Source organism: Patiria miniata, unplaced genomic scaffold (assembly GCF_015706575.1).
Source record: "Patiria miniata isolate m_02_andy unplaced genomic scaffold, ASM1570657v1 HiC_scaffold_8, whole genome shotgun sequence".
Classification (NCBI taxonomy): Eukaryota; Metazoa; Echinodermata; class Asteroidea; order Valvatida; family Asterinidae; genus Patiria; species Patiria miniata.
The window spans coordinates 4910185-4927697 of NW_024037075.1; the positions used below are offsets into that span (position 1 = coordinate 4910185).

General features: G+C 39.9%; 2 protein-coding genes across 7 annotated transcripts; one reads left to right on the forward strand and one right to left on the reverse strand.

Moving 5' to 3' along the window:
• Nucleotides 1-11: 11 nt before the first annotated feature.
• On the forward strand, nucleotides 12-6067 carry LOC119719150 (ankyrin repeat domain-containing protein 6-like). Of its 6 annotated transcripts, none has more exons than XM_038188475.1 (10): nucleotides 12-153; nucleotides 978-1172; nucleotides 1484-1642; nucleotides 1782-1834; nucleotides 1976-2080; nucleotides 2362-2413; nucleotides 3193-3309; nucleotides 4251-4349; nucleotides 4469-4531; nucleotides 5265-6067. In XM_038188475.1, exons 2-10 carry the CDS (start codon nucleotides 1007-1009, stop codon nucleotides 5435-5437), a joined length of 987 nt encoding a protein of 328 aa, XP_038044403.1. In that variant the 5' UTR covers nucleotides 12-153; nucleotides 978-1006; the 3' UTR covers nucleotides 5438-6067. The 6 variants fall into 6 exon arrangements, with proteins under 6 accessions (XP_038044403.1, XP_038044405.1, XP_038044408.1 ...); XM_038188477.1 differs by having other exon boundaries at nucleotides 12-133; XM_038188480.1 differs by having other exon boundaries at nucleotides 13-153; nucleotides 978-1166.
• LOC119719152 (CCR4-NOT transcription complex subunit 9) lies at nucleotides 5950-17398 on the reverse strand. Its single transcript, XM_038188481.1, has 9 exons — nucleotides 17250-17398; nucleotides 13341-13480; nucleotides 12614-12734; nucleotides 11406-11493; nucleotides 10999-11105; nucleotides 10287-10382; nucleotides 9950-10048; nucleotides 8525-8616; nucleotides 5950-8059 (listed from the first exon to the last, which is right to left on the reverse strand). The coding sequence occupies exons 1-9, from the start codon at nucleotides 17271-17273 to the stop codon at nucleotides 7891-7893; spliced, it is 936 nt and encodes a 311-aa protein (XP_038044409.1). The 5' UTR covers nucleotides 17274-17398; the 3' UTR covers nucleotides 5950-7890.
• Between the last annotated feature and the right edge of the window lie 115 nt (nucleotides 17399-17513).

Below are 17513 nucleotides of genomic sequence, written 5' to 3' on the forward strand. Positions count from 1 at the left end.
AAAAAAGATGAAGATTTAAATCACGTGACATGAACTACTTTATCGTCTGCTCTTGTCGGCTGTGCCAGAAATCGTTCGGTCTATTCTGTATTTGCTGATTTTATTTGAAATATGTAAAGCGACATTGTAAGTGGTTAAAACAGCTGAATGATTGTAAGCATTAAATAGAAGGAAAACGCACGTTTGTCTTCTTGAAGTTATGGAAACCGGGGTTATTTGTTTGAGAAAAGTGAAACATCGTGGTGACATATGATTTTTACGCAGTGGCTATCGTCACGGCAGTCGACCTGACATTCAACTTCAGGATCTTTGGCGCTTGGAACCAGACCGGGGGGGGGGGGGTTCTCGGACTTTTTCCATTTAAAAATAATCCTTCAAAGCCGCGGATTTCGAAGAAGAAAATGAAATATAGGTCTACTTCAGTCTTCAATAAAAAGTAGGGAAAAAATGTTGCAACCTGACGCCATTGTTTTCTTCATAATAATATTTATCATTAATGAAGGTCATTCATTCCTTGCAAAAGTGATGATAAGACATGAATCTGGGACTGAGAAACATTTCCAATTTGGTTAGGAAATGCTAGGAAATTTTTCTTGACTCTCCATAGACTTTGTACACAATCGCAGAAGTGGCATCAGGTTGCAGCATTTTTTCCAAAAATAGGATTAGATTAAAAACATAAAAGTAAAGAGAAATACTAGTAGCTAACATGGTAACACTAACTTTAGACTAGTTAAAGAACAAAAAAGGAAAAAAGTTTGGCACAGCACGGGTTCGATTCCGGAACCTTCGGCATAGTAGTGGAGTGTTTTACCAATCGAGCAACCAAAGCACTCTGGTTGGAAGGGCAAATATAAACGTTGCACTAGTCTAGTGTTTTTGCAATGCCATAACAAACAATAGCAATTGAAATTGTGTTACGGCTGTCCTAACAATAGCCACTACATTAATTTTAAATTCGTGTTTTTCTTTTTCAGAGTAGGCCTACCTACAACACTGCCATACCATGGACGTTCCAGTCATTGACAAACTGAACAGCAGCCTTGAGGTGACTTCCAGATTCTGCATGCAAGACATATGGAAATACGGAGCAGACATGTTGGAATATGCCATCATGATCTGTGCAAGATTGATAGCAGAAATCAAAGAGATCCTCTTGAACACTTGTAATTTTATGATTTCAGTTTTTTCAGGGGGGTAAACTTAACTTCTGTAACTTTTTTATAAATTTTAATCAAACTTTGTAATTATAATATTAAAAGGACAAAATAATTTCATCTCGTTTAAACAATGATTGTCGAATATCGATTGAATAATGAACATTTTTGTTTGATTTTTGTTTTCAAATTAGCTTACATTTCCCAAGTAATTAGGCTTATGCCAACTTTTTTTTTTAAATGCATGAATATAATATTGAAATACAGGTCTTTCCAAAATACTTAATAACTCTAATATTGGGTATTTTATCTTCTTCTTGCAAAAGCTACTGAATGGGTGAAAGGTTTGGTGACAAGTGCCGAAGGTTTTCTGGAGAGAAACAAGATCCCTCCTGAGGCATTTGGTGCGCTTGCCTTGGCTGTGTTTGTAGCAGTGATGTTCACTTTGTGTCTAAACATTGGAGGCAGACATGTTAGTTCCAGAGGTAAAAGAAAAAATAACAATCCATTTTATTGCAACATTTGACAACAGAATGTTCAAATCTATAATTAATTGATTAAAAAATAATGGTTGTGTGTTTTTTGCCTACTTTTGTATTCATTTTTGCATCAATTCATTTTCAGATGCCGTATCGCCAAGATCAACAGAAGTAGTCTCAATATTTGAGCTTGCCAAGGTAAAATGTTTGCATGTACTGGTATTCATTTTGTATTTTGTTTTAGTATTTAAGATAATACGGACAAAAGAATTCTTTGTGTGATGTGGAGGAAGTGAATTGTTAAATCTCCATTTCTTTTAAATTATGCCATTTACACAGACAGCTTATCGCCCGGGCCATGCAGACCAAGTGAAGGGGCTTGTGAGCAAGCTTCAGTTTGACGTGAACTTCCCCGTTCCGAAGAGTGGAATGACCCTCTTTCTGGTAAGATGTAGTCAAAACTGGGATCCTCTATGCTAGTCAGAGGGTCCAAAATTTACAAAGTTTGATATTTATCCTTGTCACAATCATATTAAAATCTTGGTGTTTTTTTTATAATTAGTCGTTATCTATTTCATATGGAGTCCTCTGGTTCTGTACTTTGAAATTGACAAATGTACTCCACACAACTACATAAACACTCATCTATTTTTTTTCTGCAAATGGACAACCAAAATTTCTTTCAGTATACATTTAATATTTTTTTACTTTGCATTTTGAAACAGTGTGCTTGCATCAGTGGCCATAAGGAGCTCATACATTTCCTTTTGGAAAGAGGTAATTATATTTGATATAAATCGATTAAATATGTTTCAAAAATTCAAATTCATCAATTGGTTCTGAAGACCAAGGAAATCTTTACACATGGACAGTTTGGGCTAAATTATTAGTGTTTTTTTTTAGTTCTATTGGGGAATGAAACCAAGATTCCCCCAACATTATTATTATTATTATTATTTATTTTCTGGTGATGAAACCAAGGGTTCCTCAAAAGTGCTCAAGGTACTGTAGCTCGCAAGCCTGAAGAGACCTGAAGAGAGGAGACAATGAGAAGAAAGTACAGTTTTAGATGTGGGAGGAAAACCCCGGAGTACTCTGGGGAAACCCACAGAATCAGGCAGGGACTGAAAACCCACTCCACATATTGGCTCAGGTAGGAATCAAACCCGGGACACAGAGGTGGAAAACAAGGAAAGAACTGCTACTGGAGTGTCATGGCCTAGCGGTTAAGAGCACCGGACTCGTGCTCTGGTGTTTCAGAGGCAACAGTGGCGTGGGTTCGAGCCCGGGCGCGGACACTTGTGCCCTTAAGCAAGGCACTTAACCATTATTGCTTCGTCCTTCGGATGGGACGTTAAGCCGGAAGTCCCGTGTGTTGTATAAGCCCCAACGCAAGTAAAAGAACCCAGTAACACTTATCGCTAAGAGAAGGGGTTTGCCCCGGTGTTTCTGGCTTCCTAGTTATACTCCCTTGTGGAAGTCCTTAGGAGAAGACCCAACCAAGTGCCAAGTAAGTAACCTTTGCCAATCTGACTCCTCTTTCTTTTTCTCCTCAGGAGGAGATGTATCTGTAACCAACAGGGATGGGGACACATGCTTGTATCTGGCCACATTCGCATGTGCAGGCTCAGCAAGCCAAGATCTCAGTACTCTCCAGTTGCTCATCTCGGCAGGTACAATATTCCCTAGGATGTAGGAAGGGGACACTGATAGTAAATCGTTCTTGGAGAATGGGAAAGAACAAGAACATGTTGCTTCAGTGATCAGCATCATGGATTATATCAAATCTAAATCAAGCATTCTAAAAATACATGGAAATGAATGTTATACTATGTCAGTAATGAATTTATTAGCAAAATATCCAACATTTTGGCAACTTTTTTTGCATAAACTAATTGCAACATTGAGGTTTCAGCCTGGTATGACATCCCACTTTTGCTCATGAATATGGAAATTTGCATTAGCATAAACACCCAAAAGGCACCAAAATACCCTTGAAAATGGCAAAGTGAAAATTGAAAATAAGGTTAAAGGGGTATTACGGTGCATATTCAAGGATTACACTTAAAAAGAAATACTTTTCATGGGCTCTTTAATTGTACTATTTTAGATTAGATTAGATTGAACTTTATTATCCCTCACGAGGGAAATTAAAATGGCCTTGACAAAGAACGGGTTATAAAAACATACAATCATTAATTAAAAAGATGTAAAGATGCAATATAGTTACCACAACCTTATATAAATCCAGTAATTACATGTAAAAAACAAACTACATGTACTAAATATATATACATATTATTACATTACGTCAATGAGGGATCAGAGTCAGCCACACGACAGCTCATCGTTCCAGTTGTTCATTGTACCATTTGATAGCTGCTGGAACGAATGAACTGCCGTATCGCCGTGTCCTGATCCTTTGTTGGAAAAAGCGGTTACTTCTGGAGTTGGTTTGGAAGTGGGAATGTAATGGGTGATGTGAGTCGGAAAGAACAGTCTTAATTTTATTGCACATGAGAGATCTGTATAATGCCTCTGGGTATAGAGTGTTTAGAGGCACTCATTGATATTCATTGATTGAGATTGATACTTTATCAATATTTGCTTTCAGGTTGCGATGTGAATGCCCAGAACAGTAAGGGCAACACGGCACTACACTGGGCCGCCTTCAAGGGTGATGTCAAAGTGACCAACCTACTTCTCATCAACGGTAATGAAATCATTTTTCAAAGCAAGCAAGTGACTTTCTGTCTTAACCATTTGTTTGCAATTTGCACAATCTGATGACAGTATAAGTTTATGTATGTTCTCCTAAATTCTTAAATACAGGCGCTGATGCTAATATCAGAAACAACATCGGCATGTACCCAATCGGCATGGCAACCAGTGCAGGTAATATGCTTAAGAATTGAAATCACACCAAATGAAACTTTTTCCTTAAAAACATCCTTTTTAACCCTATCACCTTGTTGGGTTAAACAAAAGCTCATGAACCCTCTTAACCAGTTTGCAGTGGATGAAGTGTAAACCCACAAAGGTTTTGCAGTATTTGAACGGATGATGGTGGACTAAACACGCAGGGAGCGAGGCTGGAAATATCTGTCAGCTACCCGCTCCCAGCGAGCGAGGCCGGAAGTATGAGTGTGCTGCCCGAGGGTGATGGCTTCAACCCGCCTGGCTTGAGGTCGAGTGAAAAGTAATCCGGCACCTCGTTCCGTTCTTGTCAAAATAATCCCGGCATGAACTGGTTAAGAAAGTCACACCAGCTAGTCACAACAGACTGTTGATTGGCATTTTGGAAGAATTTTAGTAAAATTGAGGATATGCTTTGTGCCCCACCTAAAGAAGCTTGTGTTTCTTTTCTTACAAGCTCTCAATCAATACAGGGTATATAGAGTGTTTAGAGACACTCTGTACTCGATTAAAGGAAAGCCCTATATTAAAATCTTCATCTCCCATAAAAATCCTTCACTCATCTTCAGTTGTGTGTATGTCCAGTTTCCAAATAGCTTATTAAAGTGCAGTTGTAGACTTGGACACATGTTTCATAAGCTCTATGATGCAACCATCCTTTTATGCTAAAAACTTGATTTTCCCATTCTCCGTACACCAACTTGCTACCCAGGGCATCTGAGAGCTGGCAAACTGCTCAAGATCAGCCTGCCCGATCCCAGCACCCCGTGGGACATGTTTGAACCCCAGACCCCCGTGTCCGTCCGACTGGGCCTGCTCAGCCCTCGCAAAGATCACCTGGCTCTGTCTCCAAGACGCAGGAAGCGGCTGAATCTGTCCTGTTGAAACCGGATGGAGCCAGACTGATGGTATGTATGTTCTTTGAAATGCAAAGTACAGGAATTTTACCATCAACAGTTGACAGTATCATTTTTATAATCGATTTCAAGTTAATGATAGTGTTCTACCCGTGTACCATAGTCCAAGTCTCGAGTAAAAGCATTGTGCCTGTGTTCCATAGTCCCAAGTCTCATGCAATAGTTAATATCGGGGAAATGAAAAACAAAACATCTTAAAATCCACGAGTAGTGAGTTTCACAAATAGAGAGTATAAACAAGAAAGCTTGCATGTTATATATTGCCAGTGTCAGGTTAAAGTAGTGACAGGAAAGTACAAGTGGCAAGGAAAATTTAGCCCACATCAAGAAAAGGCAATGTTACTATTTGTGTAATTCTGTATAATTTGCTTCAAGTACACCAGTAACTTGTTTTCCCATAAGTTAAAGGCATTTATTTGCTGCTCAAGAGTTTGAACGAAATGAAACAGACCTTATGAAGAAAAAAAACTGTACAAAGACTGTATTTTATGTTATTTATTCAAGTCTGTAAACAAAGACTTAAACTTTTGAATTATTTAAATTATATTTATTGACATTTGTTTCATCTGAAATACTTGATATTTATGCATTTTTGTGGGAGGAAAGAGAACACACTTAATGCTTTGCTTTAATGAACTGAATAAGCACAAAAGAAAATATTAAAAGATATTCAATTTTTAAATGAATGTTGAGAATTTCTTTAAATGATACATAATTAACTGGTTTTTAATTAATATATTTCAAAGGATTTTCAGTTTCAACCTTTGTGTCTCAATATCTTAATTACGATTTTAAGCAGAACTTCATTAACAAACCTTGACAAAATTGTATAAAACCTTTAAAATGATGATTTTACTTCTTTTTTTGTAAAATTGTTTTAAGAATAAACCCTGTCTCTTTCATATTTAACATTTGAAACAAAAGAAAACTGGAGACAGAATTTAAAAAAAAAAAATGAAATATACAGAACAAAAGCTGTAAGTAAAAGTAACATATACAACAAAAACAGGATTCAAAATGCTTAGTTTTTATAACAAAGAAAACAAAAAAAAAGTCACATCAGACAAGTATATTTTGCGTTGTGCAAATATTCGTTGGTGAAAAACTAAAAGAGCAGAAACAATGATATTTGATATTTTGAGAATAACTCTCTGCTTGGAGTTAGGTTTAAACAAAAAGAAATCTAAAAACTTGCTTAAATAAATGGAGAAAATATATATGAGTAGCACCACGTGCATATTGGTATTCTTGTTTTAAGTGTAATGACATCTTCAAAAAGATTTTTTTGTTTGAAATTTAATAATAGAAACTGTACGCACCTAATAAACGTACTTTGGGAAAAAATCACAAGGATTTTGTTGTGGGAGATTTGTGAGCCCCGTAAAAATACCCCAGTAATAACATAAAGTCATGTTCTGACATATAAAGGATTTATTAAGACTAAAAGTCACATACTTTTATGTTACTTCAATTTTTGTGACGGCCATATTTTGTTCTCCCATTTAAATTGACTTCTTTTTTTTGGATTGGTACAAAATGAAGTAAACCGCACCATTCGGGACATTTTTGAAAGTGACACTGAAAAACTGGCATTTCTGTTGCAAAGGTTATTTCACAAAGATATTTACAAGTTATTTACAATATACTTTAAAATCTCCTTTAAGTAGGCAATGGCTTTCCTTGTTTGCCTAAAACTGCACTTGAATTAAAAAAAAAACTTCACCTGCAAGAACAGCATATCAGCTGGTTCTTTTAATACAAGTTTAGCCCAACTAGTGACAATCCAAAGTCACATTTCATCGAACCAGCAGGTAGAAAATTTCACCCAAAATTGTCCTCTTGAATCCAAACGACATTACCGTACGCTTATATGATATATTATACAATAGCACTTACAACATTTTTTCCAGGTCGGAAAAGAATTCACTGTGGAAAATGCCACAAAAGAAACGTAGCTTCCTACCTCCAGTGCCAGGTACTGAAAGCCACAGCGTTCTGTTTTCAGAATTTTAACGTTTCGAGACATCAGATGCATAAACGAGCTTGTATTTCACGTTTTTGACATCAGACGCAAAATACAGCTTGCACGTGAGAAACAGTTGGGCTGTGAGCACATGTGCCCTGCACGTTCACGATTGTTTCAGCAAGATGACGAACGCAATACATAAAACAGTTTTCCATGCCTACAGGAACAAAATCATCAAGTGTCATCCGACGGCCTCTACGAGTAACAATGACTCCTTTCACAAAGCAGCCATTACAGTCTCATTCCCAAAGTCAATGGGATGACTCGGTATGTAGTCACATCCAAGGCACCAGACTACTCTGCACCCTTAGCCTCACTCTGAGCCTCATAGACTTGTACACGAGCAATCCAAAATGGCTACTGGCTTACGGGTCTTTATCTGTGTACCTCTGAGCCTACTGGGGTGGGAGGGGTATACCACGCGGGTCTGGTACCCCGGTATCGGTCAGGTTCTTAATGAGCTGAGCGAGCCACCGTTTGGTCGACGTGTCGTCTTTCAGGACTGGGGCAAAAGTGTTGTCTTTGAGTTGGTCTGGCAGGCACTTGCGAAGGGCTTCTCTTGCTCTGAAAAATCAACGTCATCCAAATTAGTACTTGGAGTCCCTGTACTTAAACTGAGAAAAAATGCTTTGCATGACACAACTCAGTGAACACTTATGCGTGCGTCACTGATGGAAACATCATATCAATGCTATTGTTATCAATTAACCTATCGCGGTAGAATAGCGTCAACGCAGCTTGCGGAATATTGTCCAATGGACGCGGAACGCGCAACATCTGAGACAAACAAACTTAACGTACAAAATTCCATAGGGTTGTTAAAGGGGCGCGGCTAACTCGCAAACGGCGATAGGTCAATTTTAGAAACCAGTGGCAGCAACAAAAGGTCTGTATTTTCCTTCACAGAACAATGCAATGTGTAAAATACAAGCTACGACCAGGACTTGTATTTCCATGAATGTTATAACAAACACATGCTCTAATCCCTGAAAATAAAACTACGAGGAGAAAAATAAACTTTGTACTCACCTGGCATTGTCAGAGAGCCTGAGATAGCAACGTACCACGTGCTTCAATAGCCTGGCCGAGGGCTCCTTGGCCAAAGTCATCACCATTTTGCACTATAACAAATGTAAGAAGTACCAATTATTGACTGTAACCCTCCTCAATCCTCCAAAATCCTCCCGACGGCTTTTGGAGGATTTTGGAGGATTGAGGATGAGTGGTGTTTGAGAAACATTTGAATTTTGAAGGATTGAGGATGAATGGTGTTGAAGCACATGAGGATTTGGGAGGATTGAGGATGAATGTTCTTTGAAGACTAGGAGGAATTTGGAGGATTGAGGATGAATGTATTTTGAGAGGCACGACTGTTGTACGATTTTGAAGGGTTGAGGTGCCGGGTATCCTTCATTTTGCAGGATTTTAAAGGATTGAGGATGGTTCCTAGCAAAAAGGGCCTAAGAGGTTAGGGTTAAACATGCACTCCAATGCAACAACTGAATAACACAAGAGAAATGGGCAAGGTCGTATGTACATTAACCCTAACCCCCTAGGCCCTTGTTGCTTACAACCATCCTCAATCCTCCAAAATCCTCCAAAATTTTGCAACTCCGCCTAAATTTTTCAAAATTGTCAGACAGTCCTGCCTCAAAATGCATTCATCCTCAATCCTCCAAAATCCTCCTCATCCCAAAACTTTGCACTCGTGTTTAAATGAAGGATATAACCAACGCCAAATCCTTCAAAATCATCAGACAGTCCTGCCTCAAAATGCATTCATCCTCAATCCTCCAAAATCCTCTTGTGCTTCATTCACCATTCATCCTCAATCCTCCAAATCCTCATGTGCTTCAATCACCATTCATCCTCAATCCTCCAGAATCCTCATTTGATTCAATCACCATTCATCCTCAATCCTCTAGAATCCTCCAAAACCGCCAGGAGGATTTTGGAGGAGTGAGGTGGGTTAGGGTTAACCCTAACTCTCTGTCCTCCAAAATCAACTGGGCGGTTTTGGAGGATTTTGGAGGATCGAGGATGTATGCCATTTTAGCGCCAGCTGATTTTGGAGTATGCACTGTGTCACGGTCTTAAGCTATACCTTGCATTGTTACTGCTTAGCCTTGCATAAATTATGCCTAGATTATACCGCTCAGCACTGCTCCAACGTGTGTAAAATTCAGTCGCACGATTTTGAAGGACTGAGGCAGTGGTCACCTCTCCACTGAATAAGTTCAAGAAATAACAGATGATTTTTGGCAGATTGAGGCTGTATCCATTTTTTACATGGTGGCAATTGGAGGATTTTGCAGGATGAAGGATGGTTCCTAGTCAAAAGGGCCCAGGTTTTTAGGCTTAAGCCCCTTGATACACGAAAGTGGCTTCACTATGGGCTCCATAAACCCTTACTCCATGACACCATTGTGCTAGGAAAACTGTTCCCTAACTTACCAGTATCATAGCTACGTGTGAAAATCTCTCATAGGTTTGACAGATGTACGACAGGCCGGTCTCATCCAGAAGAATCTTCTGTAAGATGAACGTCGCTACCTAAAATTGAGACACAACCATATATGGATTCAAGCACCTAACTTTGATACAAACGGAATAAAGCATCTCAATTTATTTTTCATTCAGGAACGGAACGTTAAAAAAATGAATTAAAATAAAACAGTCTGAAGAAGAAAGAATGATTTTGGGATATTAAATTTCGATATTTTTTTTTCTCTACAGAAGCAATAGATTTGTTTAAAAGAAATTTACTTCAATTAATATTAAAATGACCTACAGTTTTGGAAAGTTCGCTTCCGCTCTCCATGATTCTCAAGCACAGAGGAATGATCTCTGTCGTCAGGAGGAAATTGATGACCTCGGGCTCATCAGTCTGGGGAAAAAAAGACACAAAATACACAAAAGAATTGCTAAAATGAGGTTGACATGTTTATCTTGAAGTTATTACATTGTTCAAACATCACTATGAAGTCGAGAATGTCTCTTTAGATTTAGCAGCTTCCAATACGCATGTGTGCAATTTCACATGTTCCTAACTGAAACAAATGGGCCTTATTCACGAGTCGGCCATGTTGAATTGAAAGTGAGGTAAAATCTTCATTTTTGGAACTTGCAAAGAGAAATGAAAGCAAGTAAATTACTAAATAATTCAAGTCTGCTTAAATGAATAATTTAAAATTTGTAATTAAACATTACCTATTTTTTTAAGCCAGATTTAAAAAAAGAAGAAATAAAATAAGGCTGCATAAATAGTCTGGCACCACCCCATTCAACAGTTAACAATTTCTGACATAAATTCAGGGAACACGACAAATAAAAAAAAAACATGTGAATAAGGTCCATGGTGTTTCTGAAGAACTTTCCAGTAATACTAAGGCTCTGTCAAAAATTGGCATTGCTGTCTATGGCTACTCACCATAGCCCACAATCACTAAAAAAAATAGCCTTAGCTATAAAATACTCAAGTTTGAAGACACTCTTTCTAATACCTTGACCAACGCGCCGATGACCCCAAGGCTGGTCAGTCTCAGGTACTCAAACGGTCTTGTCTTGCTGACCGTGTGGAGGAATGGGTACAGGAACAGTGGGATATGAGCTGAAACAAAAGTAAAGTGGGAAATAGACTATGACTTTAATTTAAAACTGACTTTTGAAAATACTGAAATTTACAAATGTTGGTCAATTGAAGAATCATAATTTGAACTATGATACATTTGACAAATTTTTCTCATTCGCAACTCATTTCTGCTTCAATCTGCCACTTTTTGAAGACACCTAAAATCTGTACTTGCTCAAACGAGCTAACAATTAAACACACAGACTTCTGATAAATGTTTTAAAAAAATGGGCACATTATAAACATTTTGTAATGAGCAAGTGCAGCTGTGAAACTGACCTTGTAAAAACGCTGATCTCGTTTCTGGGTGGGAGGCCACACACTGTAGCAGGGCCAAGGCATTGCACACACGGTTAGATTGATGGGCCTTAAAGACAAAAACGACACAAATATAATTTGGACTTACGACTAGACTGCAATGGATATTTCTTATTCTGGGTAAAAATAACACGCAGTCCAAAAGATGTTATATAAAGAAAAGAATTACAGTAAACTCTGGCTAAACCGGCACTGTCGGGACCCGAGACTTTGTGACGACTTACGCGAATACCAATATATGCTGTAAGTTGTCATTTTGCTGACTTACATGAATGGTCTTTTGCACACATAATTCATTGCACTAATTGGCTTTGATTTACCCTGGATTATCTCCTTAATGCTTCAGTTAAATCCAGCAAATTAATCCGTGAATTGTATCATCACGTTTGGGGTTTTGATAGTGGAGACCACGATACATATGTATACCACCCTAGCTCCATGATATATACCATGCACGCATTGACTGCAGCAGTAGTCATTCAATAAGACGACCCCCAAAATGGACAGAGCACACGCGTACAGCCTAGAGGGGGTACTGGTATTGATATGCTCACGCTGCATATGCGATGTATGCAGTAGGACACCCTTTTTCGACACCGATGCATGCAGCGATCACGGGCCGTGCGAAACCACTTTTCACTCGACATTTTGCCAACCGCGGTACAGATAGTCAATGCCATGCGTGATTTGTTGAATGCCGACTTACACAAAGGATTTGTAATGCTTTTTATGGAAAGGAGACCAGGAGTAACACAACGACGAAATGGCGACTTATAAAAGCCGACTTAGAAATAAAAAAATTCAATGGAAATGCATTACGAACAATCAGGACTTAGTCAGACGGCCGACTTGAGCGATTTGACGAGTTGTACGATGTCGGTTTAGTAGGAGTCCACTGTATTCCACTTTACTTCGATATGTCTTTCATGCAAAATGTAACTTGCAAGGTATCACAAGTCCTGTCACAAGTAAATCACAAGTAAATCACAAGTCCAGTCACAACTACATCATAAGTCATGTCACAATAAATCACAAGTCCTCTCATAAGTACATCACAAGTCCTGGCACAAGCAAATCATAAGTCCTGTCACAATTTTGTCACAGTTCACACTTGTGACTGGATGAGTTGTGATTGACTCCTTCAGGATAACCTCCGCAGGGAAACTTACTGTTAGAGCTGGAGGGTTGATGTATGGATAAATGTTGACGATTTCTTGCAGCAGAGCTGCCACTGTTCCAAAGGAGTTCCACAGCATGGGAGCTAAGTCTTGCACAGTCTCTCGCTTTTTGCTGGTAATGAGAAAAATAATAATACATATACGTGCAGTGTTCTCCAACTTTGAAAATTAAAGGTCGGTGCACCGTCAAAAAGTGGAAGGGGGGGTGCTTTAGCCGCCATGAAAATAACGTTTTCTAAAAGAAAGCCAGCGCCGGCCAAAAAGCCACTACCTTAGGCCAAAAAAAATAGTTCTACATTGTACTTTCAATTATATGGCATTTGAAAATAGGGTAGGTAGGTAGCCAATTTATTGTATTATGATGAGGCGATGAGTATGATTGTGTATAGAGGCGTCTGCATGTAGTTAATGGTAAAAGGTAGTAATGTATGGTTTGGGCTGTTTTTTCCCCTCATTTTTCCGCCAAAAAAATTAGGGTAGGGACTGTCAGAATAAGGGTAGGTAGGGAAACCGGAGAAAGAATCAGTAGTTGCAAAAATGATGATAAGCCATGAATCTGGGACTGAGAAATATTTCCAATTTTGTTAGGAAATGTACTAAGAAAATTTTCTTGACATTCCATAGACTTTTTACACACCCACTGAAGTAGCGTCAGGTTGCAACATTCTTTCCAAAACCGGAAGCAGAATTTTTTTTTTTTTTTGGCCTAAGGTGTTACCTCAGTTCAAGCAGGGCATTTTCTCTGGTCTCTGGCCCGGCGAGCTCGATGATCCATTGAAAGATCTTCTCTCTCTCAACCTGGGCAAGGGCTGCCACGGTCGACTGGTTGGCTGGCGGAATATTGGATGAAGTGAGTCTCTGCAAAAGCAAAAATATGGAGAAAGTCAATGAAAATGTGAAGTCAATGAAAGCATGTGAAGTCAATGAAATCATGTGAAGTCAGTGGTAGAAATGAAGAAAATTAGGCCCAAGAGTAATGGTAAACATGTACTGTCAGTAGACAGCCTCATTCAAATACAAAGGCCCTAATAAAAACAATTTAGTGGCTATTGAGTATTGGGAATGTTACGGCAGCCGCAACGAGATTTTCAAATTTCAACTGCTTTCATTACTGTATAAAATTAAAAGTGTATTGCAAAAACACCTTTATGAATCTATTCACATTTATAACTGCCCTTCCAACCCGAGCGCTTTGGTAGCAGGCATTGGATAAGGCCATTTTTCACTCGAATGAGCCGTTAAAAAAGGCAATAAGTTGGGTCCAAGTTACTCGGACTAATCAAATCCTACGTTTTTACTGAAATATGTCTAGATTTCATTTTTGTCTTACTGATCTGTGGCTTAGTTTGGGCAGTTTGGAGGATTTCCTTTAAAAAGAAACAAAGTCCAAGATTCCGTTCTGTTGATAGTCTGGTTCCAAGACATGCAAGATGCAAAGATTGTGATGTTGAATAGGATAATAATGTCAGGTCATGCAGGTCAGGGAACCAGACGGTCAACGGAAAGAACGTAGTATGACGCCATGTCTTTGGTTGTGTACAAATCTATGGAGAGTCAAGTGCAGTTTCCTAACAAAATTGGAAATGTTTCTCACTCAGTCCCAACTCCCACCCAGAATCTCCAGTCCAGATTCATGTCTTTTCAACATTTTTGCAATGACTGACTACTCCTAGAACTATCATAATCCGCGTGATCAGAAGCCCGCAAAATTGTCTGCAGCACAAAACACTAATAAAGTACAAAAACGTCCATCAAAATGCAGACATTTCACACAGAACCGCTGCACAGTTTGCCCCTATACTCCGTACTTTACCTCTTGACATACTCACGTATCATGCGCGGAACTAACATAGGTGGATTCTGTCGGTTTTTAGGCCAAAATGATGAAAGATATGCCCTTTCCGCACTGAGCCAACCTGACACTTGAAACGTGCACGCATATGATCGAGCGATGATTTTCGGTTCGCTCGGAGCGCGCCGCGGGGGGTACGGTACATGCACTTGTACGCATGCACATACTATCATTTCGCTTGTACCGTACCCCCCGCGGCGCGCTCCGAGCGAACCGAAAATCATCGCTCGATCATATGCATGCACGTTTCAAGTGTCAGGTTGGCTCAGTGCGGAAAGGGCATATTTTGCATCATTTTGGCCTAAAATCCGACAGAATCCACCTATGTTAGTTCCGCGCTAGCCCCATAATGTGGCCAGTTTACTGGACTGCCTCCGTAAACATAGGCCACACGTCCACCATCTTGGAATCTGACTCGCCGAAATTTTGAAAGTGATTTCCACATTGCGACTTCAAACCCAGTTCATTTATGCTTTAAAAATACACTTACCCTCTTAATAACAAAATTAGAACCTGCTGCCAGTGTCAGTTGCCCAGCTGCTGCGTAATTTACGACATTTTCTGGACCATTCTTGGCAACTTGATCCAACCGTGGAGCTATCTCCATGGTCCAACTGAACAATGCCCTCGCGCAGATCGTTCACCTGTCAATCATGCGTGCAGGACGCACGCCGCAGGCCCAGTGGTAGTCCGGTTCCCAGACCAAAAGATTCTGACTATTCCTAGGATCAGGAATAGTCAGAATCTTTTGGTCTGGGAACCGGACTACCACTGGGCCTGCGGCGTGCGTCCTGCACGCGTGATTGACAGGTGAACGATCTGCGCGAGGGCGTTGTTCAGTTGGACCATGGAGATAGCTCCACGGTTGGATCAAGTTGCCAAGAATGGTCCAGAAAATGTCGTAAATTACGCAGCAGCTGGGCAACTGACACTGGCAGCAGGTTCTAATTTTGTTATTAAGAGGGTAAGTGTATTTTTAACCCTAACCGCCCTGAATCCTCCAAAATCCTTTTTGCAAATTGGAGGAATTTGCAGGATTGAGGTTACATGGCAAAAGTGCGTTGCTGATTTCGGAGTACGCACTGTGTCAAGGTCTTGGGCCGGACCTTGTGTTGTGTATGCTCAGCCATGCATAAATTTAGTCCTTGATTATACTTGACATCCTCCGCACTGCTCCAGGATGTCACTGCCTCTGCCTCAGCCTATTGACAGTCATAGCCGGAGGATTTTGCAGGATTCAGGCAGTGGTCACCCCTCCATGGACCATATTCAAGAAACAACGGAGGAATTTGCAGGATTGAGGCTATATGCAATTTTTCCATGAGGCCAATTGGAAGATTTTGCAGGATTGAGGCTACATCCTAACAAAAAGGCCTAGGGAGTTAGGGTTAAAGCATAAATGAACTGGGTTTGAAGTCGCAATGTGGAAATCACTTTCAAAATTTCGGCGAGTCAGATTCCAAGATGGTGGACGTGTGGCCTATGTTTACGGAGGCAGTCCAGTAAACTGGCCACATTATGGGGCTAGTTCCGCGCATGATACGTGAGTATGTCAAGAGGTAGACCCGTGAACGTGGCTTGTAAACTACGCCACGTTCTTATGTCATTTCGAACCTGGCGAACGTGTCCCTCTGACTCCCTCCGTTACACACACTGGACGTTATTTTGCCCATGTAATAAGTACTCACATATGAAGCTGTCTTGAATTCTATTTGTACGTAAAAACTTGCATTTGACGAAAATTGAGGAAAATTCTGGCCCCGGTTCATGAAGTCCGTCTGCTACTGCTAGTGCTAGCTGCCATTTTCTCCCAACTGACGCATGCGCATTGCGTTTTATTTTCGTATGATTCGACGGCTGTTTACTGTCACAGCTAAAACAGACATCGTTTTAGACAAGTTTCAAGTCCTTTCCTCTCTCACCGCACCGCACGCGGTCGGATCGCACGTGCGCCCGCGTGTGTGTGCACACGCGTACTGTACACGAAATGAGCTGAGCAGCCAATCGTCTGCGGGGGTTTTTTTTCGGGGTTGCGACATGAAACAGCCGTCAATCTGTCCAAGCGACTCAGACGCGTCCGTGGGTATTTGTCAGGCTGGTCAGGTTAAAATCTAATTTCTACACGTTCGTATGGGTCTTTACTGATGGGCAAATTTCGTCGAAATTACACAGCCGAAACAATCGGACGGGCAAATTTAGATTTCTAGGTGAGTACTCAACACCCATACGGAATTATGTATGTCGGATCGATTTCGCCAGGTTCGAAATGAAACAAGAACGTGGCGTTGTATACAACGCCACGTTCACGGGTCTAGTCAAGAGGTAAAGTACGGAGTATAGGGGCAAACTGTGCAGCGGTTCTGTGTGAAATGTCTGCATTTTGATGGACGTTTTTGTACTTTATTAGTGTTTTGTGCTGCAGACAATTTTGCGGGCTTCTACATCTATGAGGCTCCGCTCACGCGGAGCCTCATAGTTCTAGGAGTAATGACTGACCTTAAGTTCACAATGAGATTTAATGATGAGAAAAGTGGCATCAGGATGCAGCATTCTTTCCCTCTCAATAACCTACGTTCGCCCTTCCACTTTCTCCGTTTCCTAATTTCCTTACCAAAAATTTAAAAAAGACCAGTCAGAAGGTCGGTGTCGGAAATAGACGCTCTGCGCCAGTCGTCCAGTTGTATTTTTATTTTCATTCCGCAAACGTTTGACATTCAAAAAAGAGCTCATTAGGAATTCCTTTTACAATTCAGATTCTTTTATTTCAAAACCTACCTGTTGTATACTCAATGCATGCATTTTTAGTGCATTTATTGCTGATATCTGTACCAAAAAAAGAGCTTCCGTTGGTGTCAAAAACAGTTCCACTTCGCAAGATCAGTGTGTGTAGAGCCTCTTTCATGCCTTATGTATATATTTATGTAATACAAAAACAACTTTTCAGAAAAAATACATTATTTTAAATATTAAAATAAATCACACATATGCAACGTTTTATTACTTTAATGTTTAAGATATTTTTTACAATTTCGTTTCGAG